Here is a 14,493-nt window from a genome sequence, read left to right as displayed (position 1 = left end):
ATTGCAATCTAAGATGCACTAGGGCCAAGAGAGAGTCTCTGAGGCACTGTGGCACCACCTAACTGCTGCAGCAGGCCCCAGCTCATCTATATCTACACTTTGAAAACCACCATTAGGTACATGGCAGAGGGTATATCCAATTTCACCAGTTATTAGGGTTTCTTCCTGTTCCATTCACATAGGGAGTGCAGGAAGAATGATTGACTGAATGCCTCTCTGCCTGCTATAATTATTCTAATCTTATCTTTACGATCCCTATGTGAGCAATACATAGGTTGTTGTTGTTGTGGTCTTCAGTCCTGAGAGTGGTTTGATGCAGCTCTCCATGCTACTCTATCCTGTGCAAGCTTCTTCATCTCCCAGTACCTACTGCAACCTACATCCTTCTGAATCTGCTTAGTGTATTCATCTCTTGGTCTCCCTCTACGATTTTTACCCTCCACACTGCCCACCAATGCTAAATTTGTGATCCCTTGATGCCTCAAAACATGTCCTACCAACCGATCCCTTCTTCTAGTCAAAACTGTGCCACAAACTTCTCTTCTCCCCAATCCTATTCAATACCTCCTCATTAGTTACGTGATCTACCCACCTTATCTTCAGCATTCTTCTGTAGCACCACATTTCGAAAGCTTCTATTCTCTTCTTGTCCAAACTAGTTATCGTCCATGTTTCACTTCCATACATGGCTACACTCCATACAAATACTTTCAGAAACGACTTCCTGACACTTAAAATCTATACTCAACGTTAACAAATTTCTCTTCTTCAGAAACGATTTCCTTGCCATTGCCAGTCTGCATTTTATATCCTCTCTACTTCGACCATCATCAGTTATTTTACTCCCTAAATAGCAAAACTCCTTTACTACTTTAAGTGTCTCATTTCCTAATCTAATTCCCTCAGCATCACCCGATTTAATTTGACTACATTCCATTATCCTCGTTTTGCTTTTGTTGATGTTCATCTTATATCCTCCTTTCAAGACACTGGCCATTCCGTTCAACTGCTCTTCCAAGTCCTTTGCTGTCTCTGACAGAATTACAATGTCATCGGCGAACCTCAAAGTTTTTACTCCTTCTCCATGAATTTTAATACCTACTCCGAATTTTTCTTTTGTTTCCTTTCCTGCTTGCTCAATATACAGATTGAATAACATTGGGGAGAGGCTACAACCCTGTCTCACTCCTTTCCCAACCACTGCTTCCCTTTCATGACCCTCGACTCTTATAACTGCCACCTGGTTTCTGTAAAAATTGTAAATAGCCTTTCGCTCCCTATATTTTACCCCTGCCACCTTCAGAATTTGAAAGAGAGTATTCCATTTAACATTGTCAAAAGCTTTCTCTAAGTCTACAAATGCTAGAAACGTAGGTTTGCCTTTTCTTAATCTTTCTTCTAAGATAAGTCGTAAGGTTAGTATTGCCTCACGTGTTCCAACATTTCTACGGAATCCAAACTGATCTTCCCCGAGGTCCGCTTCAACCAGTTTTTCCAATCGTCTGTAAAGAATTCGCGTTAGTATTTTGCAGCCATGACTTATTAAACTGATAGTTCGGTAATTTTCACATCTGTCAACACCTGCTTTCTTTGGGATTGGAATTATTATATTCTTCTTGAAGTCTGAGGGTATTTCACCTGTCTCATACATCTTGCTCACCAGATGGTAGAGTTTTGTCATGACTGGCTCTCCCAAGGCCATCAGTAGTTCTAATGGAATGTTGTCTACTCCCGGGGCCTTGTTTTGACTCAGGTCTTTCAGTGCTCTGTCAAACTCTTCACGCAGTATCTTATCTCCCATTTCGTCTTCATCTACATCCTCTTCCATTTCCATAATATTTTCCTCAAGTACTTTGCCCTTGTATAAACCCTCTATATACTCCTTCCACCTTTCTGCCTTCCCTTCTTTGCTTAGAACTGGGTTGCCATCTGAGCTCTTGATATTCATACAAGTGGTTCTCTTCTCTCCAAAGGTCTCTTTAATTTTCCTGTAGGCAGTATCTGTCTTACCCCTAGTGAGACAAGCCTCTACATCCTTACATTTGTCCTCTAGCCATCCCTGCTTAGCCATTTTGCACTTCCTGTCAATCTCATTTTTGAGACGTTTGTATTCCTTTTTGCCTGCTTCATTTACTGCATTTTTATATTTTCTCCTTTCATCAATTAAATTCAATATTTCTTCTGTTGCCCAAGGATTTCTATTAGCCCTCGTCTTTTTACCTACTTGATCTTCTGCTGCCTTCACTACTTCATCCCTCAGAGCTACCCATTCTTCTACTGTATTTCTTTCCCCCATTCCTGTCAATTGTTCCCTTATGCTCTCCCTGCAACTCTCTACAACCTCTTGTTCTTTCAGTTTATCCAGGTCCCATCTCCTTAAATTCCCACCTTTTTGCAGTTTCTTCAGTTTCAATCTGCAGTTCATAACCAATAGATTGTGGTCAGAATCCACATCTGCCCCTGGAAATGTCTTACAATTTAAAACCTGGTTCCTAAATCTCTGTCTTACCATTATATAATCTATCTGATACCTTTTAGTATCTCCAGGATTCTTCCAGGTATACAACCTTCTTTTATGATTCTTGAACCAAGTGTTAGCTATGATTAAGTCATGCTCTGTGCAAAATTCTACAAGGCGGCTTCCTCTTTCATTTCTTAGCCCCAATCCATATTCACCTACTATGTTTCCTTCTCTCCCTTTTCCTACTGACGAATTCCAGTCACCTATGACTATTAAATTTTCGTCTCCCTTCACTACCTGAATAATTTCTTTTATCTCGTCATACATTTCATCTATTTCTTCATCATCTGCAGAGCTAGTTGGCATATAAACTTGTACTACTGTAGTACATCTGCTACTGCTATCTTGGCCACAATAATGCGTTCACTATGCTGTTTGTAGTAGCTAACCCGCACTCCTATTTTTTTATTCATTATTAAACCTTCTCCTGCATTACCCCTATTTGATTTTGTATTTATAACCCTGTATTCACCTGACCAAAAGTCTTGTTCCTCCTGCCACCGAACTTCACTAATTCCCACTATATCTAACTTTAACCTATCCATTTCCCTTTTTAAATTTTCTAACCTACCTGCCCAATTAAGGGATCTGACATTCCACACTCCGATCTGTAGAACGCCAGTTTTCTTTCTCCAGATAACGACGTCCTCTTTAGTAGTCCCCACCCGGAGATCCGAATGGGGGACTATTTTACCTCCGGAATATTTTACCCAAGAGGACGCCATCATCATTTAATCATACAGTAAAGCTGCATGTCCTCGGGAAAAACATAGGTGACTGTAGTATATTCCTAGAGTAATCATTTAAAGTGGGTTAATAGACTTTCTCAAGATAGCTTATGTCTACGTTCAAGAATATTCTAGTTCCGTTACTTAAAGTATCTCTGTGACACTGTCCCATGGATTAAACAAACCTGTGACCATTTGTGCTGCCCTTCTGTCTATACCTTCAGTATCCCCTGTCAGTCCTATTTAGTATGGGTCTCACACACTTGAGGAACATTGTAGAACTGATCACGAGAATGATGTAAGCAATCTCCCTTGTAGACTGATTCCACCAATAAACCAAAATCTACCACTTGCTTTACTTACAACTGACCCTATATGATCATTCCATTTCATATCCCTAAAGAGTGTTACACCCACATACTTAATAGGATTTTGCTGATTATAACAGTATCACACTGGTGTTACTGTCACAGGATACTACATTATTTCATTTTGTGAAGTGGGCAATTTTACATTTCTGAACATTTAAAGCAAGTTGCCAATCTTTGCATCACTTTCAGATGGTACTTCATTACAGATAACTGCATTATCTGCAAAAAACCTGAGGTTCCTATTAATATTGTCTGCAAGGTCACTAATACATAACATTAACAATAAGGGTCCTAACACACTTCCTTGGAGCACACCCGAAGTTACTTCTACAGCTGACAATGCCTCTCCCCATTCAAGATAACATGCTGTGTGCTCAACACCAAAAAGTCCTCAGTTCTTCCTACTGCAAAGGGTAAAAGCCTAGCCTTTATATCGCCTCCTTTCATCTGCTACTGCATTCCTGATTCATATTGTTGATCAGTTGTTCCTCATTATCCTTGCTATTCTTAAATTGCTTGAATAGTGCTTCCCACTTTTCATCCAGCACAGGGTGTATGCCTTGGTAACCTTGAGAGGAATAGCACTTAGGGTCACTTATGTATCACATTTGTGAATCTTTTGTAGCCCTCAGGTCTCTGCAGTGTCCAATTTATTGACTTCTCAAAGAATTCATATTTATTCCAGTCAGCTATCCTCGTGTCCCAGCTTTGGATTGGGAGAGTTTTTTGTAACTGGGATACATAATCTGATCTCTACAATTACTGGAGGGGGCTGACCCCTTGGGAATACCTCGAGTACTCTTCTTGCAGCTTGCATGTGCCTATTGCTTTGTGTGTGATGAAGGTTGCTGAAGTGTTGACACTGCACTCAAGACCTTTGATCTGAAGGGTGCTGTATCCTCTGGGTTGAATAGCAGATGTAGGCCCTGGTTGTCTGCCCAGTCTTTTAATACAGTGCCTTCAGCTGTAGATATAAGATAGCCCCAGTTTAGAGTGCTGAGAGTTAAAATCATCACCATAGACTGCAGGATGGTTACACTGGGTAAGATACTTATGGGCTATTTCTATGATGGAAATTTATAGACATAGTGTGTCAAGCTCTCAAGTTTTATAACTATTACATGGTCTGCTAGTATCGTTTTTGTGTTTGAATTCCCTACATGTTCTTTCTTCACTAGAGTACAACAAAGAGGCAACCACATAGATGGTGTACCCCATTCAATGCTGTGATGTGGCACAGTGGCGAAAAGTCTACACAACTACAACAACTAGACACACAAACACCTCCGACTCCATGTGTAGGCAAATGGAGCAAAAAAGCAATTTTGATATGAACGGACTTAATGTATGTCATTTTAGCACAGAACGCTATACTATGAAGAAGGGAGAACAGAAATCCTTGAAAAAATTTTAACCAGAAAAAGAAGAATGATTGTACTCTAAAAAAGCCTCATCTGCTCGATGAAGCTATCAACCAACCCAAAATACCAGGATTTACTAATGTGGGTTAGACTGGTCATAACAAGCACAGAATTTTCCAGGTAAGTCTACATTCTGAGTCACCAAAGGATCACCAATGTAGTATCGTCATTAACTGCGGGGAGTAAAAAGCGCAGAGGGAGACCAAGAGATGAATATAATAATCAGAATCAGTAAGATGTAAGTTGCAGTAGTTATTTGGAGATGATGAGGTTTTCCGCAAGATAGAGCAGCACGAATAGCTGCATTCATTAAACCAGTCTTCCGACTGACCGCCGACAACTTCCGACTGACCGCCGACAACTTCCGACTGACCGCCGACAACTTCCGACTGACCGCCGACAACTTCCGACTGACCGCCGACAACTTCCGACTGACCGCCGACAACTTCCGACTGACCGCCGACAACTTCCGACTGACCGCCGACAACTTCCGACTGACCGCCGACAACTTCCGACTGACCGCCGACAACTTCCGACTGACCGCCGACAACTTCCGACTGACTGATTTACTTACTTACTAGCTGTATGCCGTTTAAGACAGTTCTACTACTGATCTGTAAATGGGTCAGTCTATAAGCTTGTGTGTTTGCTGTTCACCTAATGTGATGCAATTTTCAAAGCGTTGTTCAACACAAAAGTTGGGTACTGGACTCCATTTTTTCCACTTCCCCCTTCTTTCTGGTTCTACAGTAATGTGATATTTCTTTCTACTGAGAAATATGAATCTTTCAATTTCAATCATTTCCATGTGATGGTCTGATATACACAAGTCTGCTGAAATTCTATACACCTCTTTGTTTCCCTGAGTGGATATGAGAAATCCTCCTTTTTTTACTTACAATGCTTCTGACATTGTGATGGGAGGCAGTAAATGAATTTTCTATAATCTCCTTGGTTTTGTCCATGTTGCAGTATTTCACTGTACTATTACTTGTTTCAGTTGTAACTATACTTATTCTGCAGCCCTGACTTTCAGTTGAATTTACCCTAAAAGAGACCTAGTGAACCTATAGATCACTTGGACAGAATGGATACAGACTAAATGATTCTGGTAATTAGCTGTGCGAGCTGTCTCTTACCAGAAGCATTCAGATGCAAACCATTCCATGGAAGATGTGACAGAGTAAGGGGCAATGTACTAATCACACCAATATGTGAAAGTCACTGTCTCCTAATTGATTTTCCACACTCTACATTAACATGTTCCGCAGAATGCTTCATCCATGGCTCACCATATCACTCAAACACAGATCTTGTATTTTCCATTAAATGTATGTTGCTATTGAGCTTAGGAATGTTGGGTTTTCAATAATATGTTCAACAGTAATAAGTCCTTGTAACAAATTTGTCTGCAACACTGCAAGTCACAAATACATTTCACTTTATCCTGAGCATATTTACATTAAAAGTATAACATCACAACCCAAGTAGTAAATTCAACATACCTTAAGCGATTCGAAAACATAGTACAGACTCCATAGAAGAAACATATAAGACCAACTATTGAAGCAGGTATCAACATATGAGAATAAAAACCAAGCCAAGCAAAATATAATCCAAATTTTACACCAAAATAATCTTTTACATGATCTACTGGCTGGAATTTTATCCATTTTTGCACAGATGCCCACTCATGAAATAACAGACCTCTCATGCACGATCTGTCTCTAAAATCGCCCTGAAAAGTAATTCAAGTACACATCATTATTACTTAGACTGAAATAGTACACATGTGCAAAAATATATAGTTGATAATTCATTATTAGAGAACTTATAATTGGCAATGATACATACGTCATGGAGAGGATAAACAGCCTTGTAAACACCTTCTGTAATCAATCTATTGATTCCGAATGAAAATAAATCCCCAGAATCCTCAGAAAATCTCTGCCGCTGTAAAATAAAATCAACAACTAGGATCCTTACTGCAGGTGTGAAGAAATTTGGTGCATCAACATCAAATCTAAAAAAAGGAAAATAGTGCATTAATCTTAGAGTCAATGGTAAGTATTTTATACCATCAATGTAGATCATATGTGAGATTATACATGTATTATAATGAAGTTTACTAATTTGTACTCCACTTTGTTGATTTCACATTATGTTAAGCAAGGTCTTAACAACTTACAAATATTCTTTATCTCGACTAAACTCTGCAGTTAACTTTCGTTCCACTGGCTTGAACACTTTGGGGTCCACTCGTACAAACTCTAAGGCACGCTTCACAAGTGATTTGACTTCTTGCATTATGTCAAATGAAGGTTCCTCTAAGTATGTACCATCAAACTGAAACAGTAAGTGATATACTGTATATAATATTATACTACTATCATTGGACTATTGGCACTTACACATCTGTCATGTGTACAAAAAAATTCTTTCAACACAAGAGCAGCTAAATTAGTAAAGCTATAAATCAAGTAGTGTTGATCCCACAGAAATATTATAAAATCTGCAACACAGGGTTTAATATCAAGAACTAAAGATATTGCTAGTTAAATGTGTAAAAGAGATAACTACCTAAGAGAAAGAACAACATCGACAAATGAATAGCAAAAACAATGGCTAAGGAAAGGGATTCATTGACACGAGTATAATTGCCTTCAGTTATGAGTCTGCTTCGAACAGAGTCCCAATGACCAGTGAAGATGTGTCTGGAGATGAACCAAACAGCAATGGGATACCATCCTGGCTGTCACTTGACACATGGCACAACAAGCAAGAGTGACAGTCTGGGGTGCCATTGCTTTTCAAAGAAGGATCCCTTTGATTGTCATCCACAGGACCCTTACAGCACCGTGGTATATCGACGATATTCTACTACCAACTTTGTTACGCATCATGGCAAGCTGTCCTAGGCCTACATCTGAGGAAGATAAGGCCTTCCTGCAAATGGCGAGTGTTTCTACTACTCATCTTCATACTTCCAAATCCTATCTTCGTCAGCAATGTTTCCAGAAATCTTCCCAACTGAGATGTTTGGAGCATTATAGGTAGGGTCTTACAATCATCTCGTGATGTTGAATATCTAAGGCACCACTTGGACAGAATACTCACATGATATCCTCAGGAGTACATCCATCAGCTCTATTAATCAATGCCAATCTAAATAACTACTTGAATAAGGGCCAGAGATGGGCCAACATATTATTGACTTGCTCAATTTGTGAAACTCTTTCTCTTGAATAAATCACCCAATTTTTCTGAAATTGTAGTACCCCCCCCCCCCCCCCCCCCCCTCTCTCTCTCTCTCTCTCTCTCTCTCTCTCTCTCTCTCTCTCTCTCTCTCTCTCTCTCTCTCACACACACACACACACACACACACACACACACACACACACACACACACACACACACTATTTTAGAGTCTGCAACAGTGTTGAACTGTATGACGGTTATTTGGAGTCTTCTGGACATTTTAGATGGAGTTAAGTGTGATAGTTTTCACATTACTCCTCATTAAATAATTAATGATAACATTATACAGAAATTATGTTCAAACACAATACGGGTCTTAGAAGTGTACAGCAGACGCACATCAACAGTGTAGATCTACACTTCAGTAACTCATCTTCAGAGAGGACTGATATGAAATCTCTTCCAGTCAGACATGGCATACTGCTACATCAAAAACCTACAATAGCCAGCAGGTAAAACAATAGTTAACTCATGCAACACATATCAATTAAAATTTCTAACAATACCATCATGCTCTCAGTTAAAGAAACTTATTTCGTACTCTGAACAATCTATCTTGAAGCCCTTGTAACACGCTAACAGATAAGATTATTTTTTTCAAATATGATTTAATATTCAAGGTAAATGAGAACAGTATTCAACCAGTGCATCAGCGATGACTATTTCTGAAACCTTTTTTGACATCTGCGGTAAATGAAAAACATTGTGAAGTTTTCTGTCACTAAACTGGTAGCAAATATTTACTTCTGTTTCATTTTATCTAGGCTAAAAGAAAAAGTTTTGTGAAAGGACAGTTTCAGTAGACAGAAAAGTAATTTTTTTTACAGAATTTAAAAGCCAAGGCATCAAAATTAAAAGTGGAAAAAATAACAACATAATATGATAGAGGATGAAGTGGGTGTTGAATTGGAACTCACTTGGGATACAGTTTAGAGTATGAGGTTTAAGAGGTTTGGAAGACTTGTGATCAAACAATACGCATGGGATACACAACATACCTGCAGAGTTTCAAAGCACTGGGGGAAATGGCAATCAAATCATTATTCAATTGTGTGTGCAGAATCTATGAGATTGGAGACTTGCTACAAGACTTTCACTAAAATATTATCCACAGAATCGAGGAGATAGTAAGGGTAGATAAACACAAGAACTACCATACAGTCACCTTGAGAGTTCATGCATTCGCTTTACTGATTACAATGATCTACTGAAGGGAGAAAAAATTAAATTCAGATGATGAACAGTTTGGCTTTTGGAAAGGTAAAGGTACCAGAAAGGCAGTTCTGACAAAGTGCATGTAACAGAAATAAGACTTAAGAAAAATCAAGATGCTTTCATAGAAGTTGATGACCTAAAGAAAGCATTCAACAATATAAAATGGTGGGAGACTTTTCAAATCTCCATAAAAATAAATATGTGACTAAGAAAGAGTCATCATATAGAATATATTCAAGAACAAAAGAAGGCAAAATAAGAACAGAATATCAGAAGAGGAGTGCTCAGATTAAACAGAGCATAAGGCAGGGATGCAGTCTGTTTGCTCAGGTGTTCAACCTGTATATTGAAGAAGCAACAAAGGAAATGTAAGAAAGGTTCAGAAGTGTGATCAATATTCAAGGTGAAAGGATAAAACTGACAAGATTCTGTCCTTTGTGAAAGTGAGGAAGGATTGTAGGACCTGTCAAACGAGATGCATTTTACTGATCACAATATTCATTGAAAGGAAATTAAATAAAAATTATTGTATTTAGTAGTAGTAGTAGTAGTAGTAATGAGGCGAGCAACAATGCTGGCATCAAAATTTAGGCCATGTAGTAGACGAATTATATGAATACTGCTATCTTGAAAGCAAACCAACACAATGGATGAAACGAACAGAATACAAATACAGACAAAGACAGCATTCATTGCTGAATCCCTGCTCTACTTAACAAGCTATCCAAAATTACCTCATGGAAGAAGGAAGGCATGATGGAAGGAAGTATATTTAGAATTTAGGAATGACTCAGAATTCAATCCACCAATGCCTTGAACTGCAAAAGACATATGGTATCAAAATAAAATCTTGAGTCACTTGCAATGGAATAAAATTGGAAATTACAAAAATCCATAGAGAAAGCCGATGTGCCAGTTAGTGTTGAAAAACCATTAGGCCTGTTATGAGGAAATCAAAACTTGTTTAACGTTAGAAATGACAGGCTGGGTCTCAGGCTACTTGTTTCATCATTCCTCTGTTCCCCAGTTGTTTGTTGACGTTTACGTTAACCTTTTCTACTTATGCGGTTTTCTTGTTACACTGGTTGTGAGCAGTAAAACTGCTTGTGCTGGCTTATCAGTGAAAAACTTATTAGAAAGTAATGATGATGATTCGTATGTAGATATACATTTTGTTCCTGAAAGTGGTCATAACACAGAAAGTGAAATGAGTGGTGAACAGCTGGACAGCAAAAATAACATCATTACTCCTATCAGAGATGTGAGTACACTCACTCACACTGATCAAGATTATCTATGATCTAATGTGGTTGTGTTCCCTCTCCCAGCAAATCATCACATTGCTATTCGTCGAGAGAAGGACGAACCAAATGGCTCAAAAATGTTCCCAATCAAAATGTCCATGCCAGATCTTATAATACAATATCGCATTTGATTGTTTTTTTTTTTTTTTTTTTTCTTTCTTTCTTTCGGTTTTAGGGCGCAAAACTGCTATGGTCATTAGCGCCCAGTCCGTGACTTAGGAAACAGTAAAAAACGAAAATGGAAACCAGCAGCAATAGGAACGAATCTCAAAAAATTGGAGAAACTAAAAGCAGAAGGAAGGCTTAAAAATCCACTACAGAAAGGGGTTGGTTGTCCCCAAAAGAAGCTTCAAATGACTGACATCATCGCACTGGCACCAATAAACTCGAGAATGCAATCGGCCGAGCGCGTGTCATCTGCTAAAATTGACAATATATCAGGCGACAGCTGTAGACGGGCACGTAACCGAGTAAAATAGGGGCACTCAATTAAAAGGTGTCTTACCGTCCACAGCTGAGAGCAGTGGGGACAGAGTGGGGGAGGATCGCTGCTTATAAGATGTCGATGGCTAAAAAGACAGTGCCCTATCCGGAGTCTAGTTAAAATTACCTCCTCCCGACGACGCGTTCGGGAGGAAGAGGTCCAAGCACAGGGAAGAGTTTTCACGTCCAGGAATTTATTATGGGGAAGTGTCGACCAATGTGCGTGCCATAAAAGAACAACAAGACGACATAAAACGCTCCATAGATCGGCGAAGGGAATCGATTGAATAGCTGGCCGAAGAAGAGAGACTGCAGCCTTGGCCGCTATATCGGCCGCCTCATTTCCACAGATACCAATGTGTCCCAGGAGCCAGAGGAACACCACCGAGACACCCCCCAGGTGGAGCAAGCGCAGACAGTCCTGAATCCGGTGGACCAGAGGGTGGACAGGGTAGAGAGCTTGGAGACTGAGGAGAGAGCTGAGAGAGTCTGAACAGATAACATACTGTATCTGCTGATGGCGGCGGATGTAGTGGACAGCCTGGAGAACAGCGTAAAGCTCCGCAGTATAAACCGAACACTGGTTGGGAAGCCGAAATTGATTTGGGGTGTCGCCAACAATATAGGCACTCCCTATCCTTGGGAAATTGACAAAGGTCACGGAGCAGGCAGATCCGGGGACAGAGCCAAGGTGGTGCTGTACCCCAAGTTGTCAAGAAGGTTTTAGGAAAGCGGAAGTAAAGAGAATGGAGCAGTTGATGGAAGCGGACTCCTGGTGGTAGTAGGGAGGAAGCGCGGCCTGCATACCCTACATCCAAGGAGGCATCGAAAAAAATGTCATGGCCGGATTAGTAGGCATGGAAGTCAGATGGCTAGCATAACGACTCACGACTGCTCGCCGATTGGACAGCGGAGGTTCAGCAGTCTCAGCATAAAGGCTTTCCACAGGGCTGGTGTAAGAAGCTCCAGACACTAAACGTAATCCACGGTGGTGGATAGAGTCGAGACGCCGAAGAATAGACGGCCGAGCAGAGGAGTAAACTATGCTTCCATAGTCCAATTTCGAGCGCACTAAAGCACAATAGAGGCGGAGAAGGACCACTCGGTCCGCTTCCCAGGAGGTACCATTCAGAACACGGAGTGTGTTGAGGGATCGCAGACAGCGAGCTGAAAGATAGGAAACGTGGGAGGACCAGCACAGTTTTCTGTCAAACATAAGACCCAAGAATTTAGCGACGTCTGAAAACGGAAGGTTGACAGGTCCTAGATGTAAGGAGGGTGGAAGAAACTCCTTACGTCGCCAAAAATTAACACAAACGGTCTTACTGGGAGAAAAACGGAAGCCGGTTTCGATGCTCCAAGAGTGGAGGTGATCGAGACATCCTTGAAGACGTCGTTCAAGAAGGCTGGTCCGTTGAGAGCTGTAGTAGATCACAAAATCGTCCACAAAGAGGGAGCCCGAGGCATCAGGAAGGAGACAATCGATAATTGGATTTATGGCAATGGCAAACAGTACAAAACTTAGCACGGAGCCCTGGGGTACCCCGTTTTCTTGGGAGAAAGTACGGGAGAGAGTAGTGTTCACCCGCACTCTAAATGTGCACTATGCCATAAATTCGCGAAGAAAAAGGGGCAGCCGACCTCGAAAGCCCCAAGAGAACAGTGTGCGGAGGATGCCTGTCCTCCAACAGGTATCGTATGCTCTCTCCAGATCAAAAAATATTGCTACTGTTTGGCGTTTCCGGAGAAAATTGTTCATGATATAAGTGGAGAGAGCAACAAGATGGTCAACTGCAGAACGATGCTTTCGGAAACCGCATTGGGCAGGTGTTAAAAGACTGCGGGACTCCAGCCACCAAGCTAAACGGCAATTCACCATACGCTCCAAAACCTTACATACACTACTCGTGAGACAAATGGGGCGATAGCTAGAGGGGAGATGTTTGTCCTTTCCAGGTTTCGGAACAGGAACGACGATAGCTTCCCGCCATCGTCTGGGAAAAGTACTGTCAGTCCAAATTCGATTATAAAGGCGAAGGAGGTAACGCAGACTACGGGTTGATAAATGCAGCAACATTTGTATGTGGGTACCATCCGGTCCTGGGGCGGAGGAGCGAGAAGAAGAGAGTGCATGTTGGAGTTCCCGCGATTTTGAGAGAAGAAAGCAAGAGGTTGCACTTCCGCTGCATGTTTCTTCGGGAGAAACGATGACAGGTAATTTGAAGAGCTCGAAATCCCAGCAAAGTGTTGACCCAATGAGTTAGAAATTGCGACGGGGTCCACTAATGTACCACGCGCGACAGTGAGCCCAGAGACCGGGGAGAAACTAGGCGCACCTGATAACCATCGAATCAGACTCCAAACAGCCGAGGAGGGAGTGAAGGTGTTAAATGAGCTAATAAAGAATTTCCAGCTTGCCTTCTTGCTATCGCGGATGACACGACGGCATCGCGCACGGAACTGCTTATAGCAGATACAGTTGGCCAAAGTAGGATGGTGGCGGAAAATGTGAAGAGCACATTGCCGCTCACGTATTGCATCACGGCATGCCTCGTTCCACCAAGGAACTAGGGGGTGCTGGGGCAATTCGGAGGTGCATGGTATTGAACGTTCCGCAGCTGTAAGAATAACGTGTGTAATATGTGTGATCTCATCGTCGACGCTAGGAAAGTGACGGTCATCGAATGTCGCTAGAGACAAAAAAAGTGTCCAATAGGCTTGGGCAAACTTCCAGCGTCTCGGGCACATATATGGCAGTTGAGGCTGCAGTCTAAGGACACATGAAAAATGATGACTCGAGTGTGTATCATCAAGGGTGAACCATTCGAAGTGCCGAGCTAGCGGAACAGTACCGACCGAAAGGTCCAAATCAGAAAAATTTGTCGTGGAGGCAGACAAAAATGTAGGGACCCCAGTGTTGAGGCAAACCAGATCCGCTTGGTGGAAGACGTCTAGCAATAGTGAGCCACATGTACAAGGATGTGGAGATTCCCAAAGCAGGTGGTGGGGATTGAAGTCCCCAACCAGCAAATAGGGGGGTGGAAGCTGACCAAGAAGATGAAGGAGATCAGCTCGTGCCATTGGTGTGGACGATGGAATGTATACAGTACAAAGAGAAAAGGTATACCCAGAAAGGGAAAGACGGACAGCGACAGCTTGGAAGGAAGTGTTTAAGGGGTTGGGTGATAATGT

General features: G+C 41.3%; 1 protein-coding gene across 3 annotated transcripts in view; it reads right to left on the bottom strand.

The window, feature by feature from the left end:
- The window catches only part of LOC126195813 (anoctamin-1-like), a 248,873-nt gene that overhangs the window by 56,847 nt on the left and 177,533 nt on the right, over positions 1-14,493 (bottom strand). For all 3 annotated transcript variants that reach the window (XM_049934452.1, XM_049934453.1, XM_049934454.1), the window contains 3 exons: positions 7,230-7,387; positions 6,896-7,064; positions 6,547-6,779 (listed from right to left, as the gene is read on the bottom strand). In XM_049934452.1, the coding sequence (XP_049790409.1) occupies positions 6,547-6,779; positions 6,896-7,064; positions 7,230-7,387 (560 nt within the window). The remainder of the gene's footprint in view (positions 1-6,546; positions 6,780-6,895; positions 7,065-7,229; positions 7,388-14,493) is intronic.

This window comes from Schistocerca nitens, chromosome 7 (assembly GCF_023898315.1).
Source record: "Schistocerca nitens isolate TAMUIC-IGC-003100 chromosome 7, iqSchNite1.1, whole genome shotgun sequence".
Lineage (NCBI taxonomy): Eukaryota > Metazoa > Arthropoda > Insecta > Orthoptera > Acrididae > Schistocerca > Schistocerca nitens.
The sequence above is the reverse complement of the archived record's forward strand: the minus strand, read 5'-3'. Positions and strand labels throughout refer to the sequence as shown.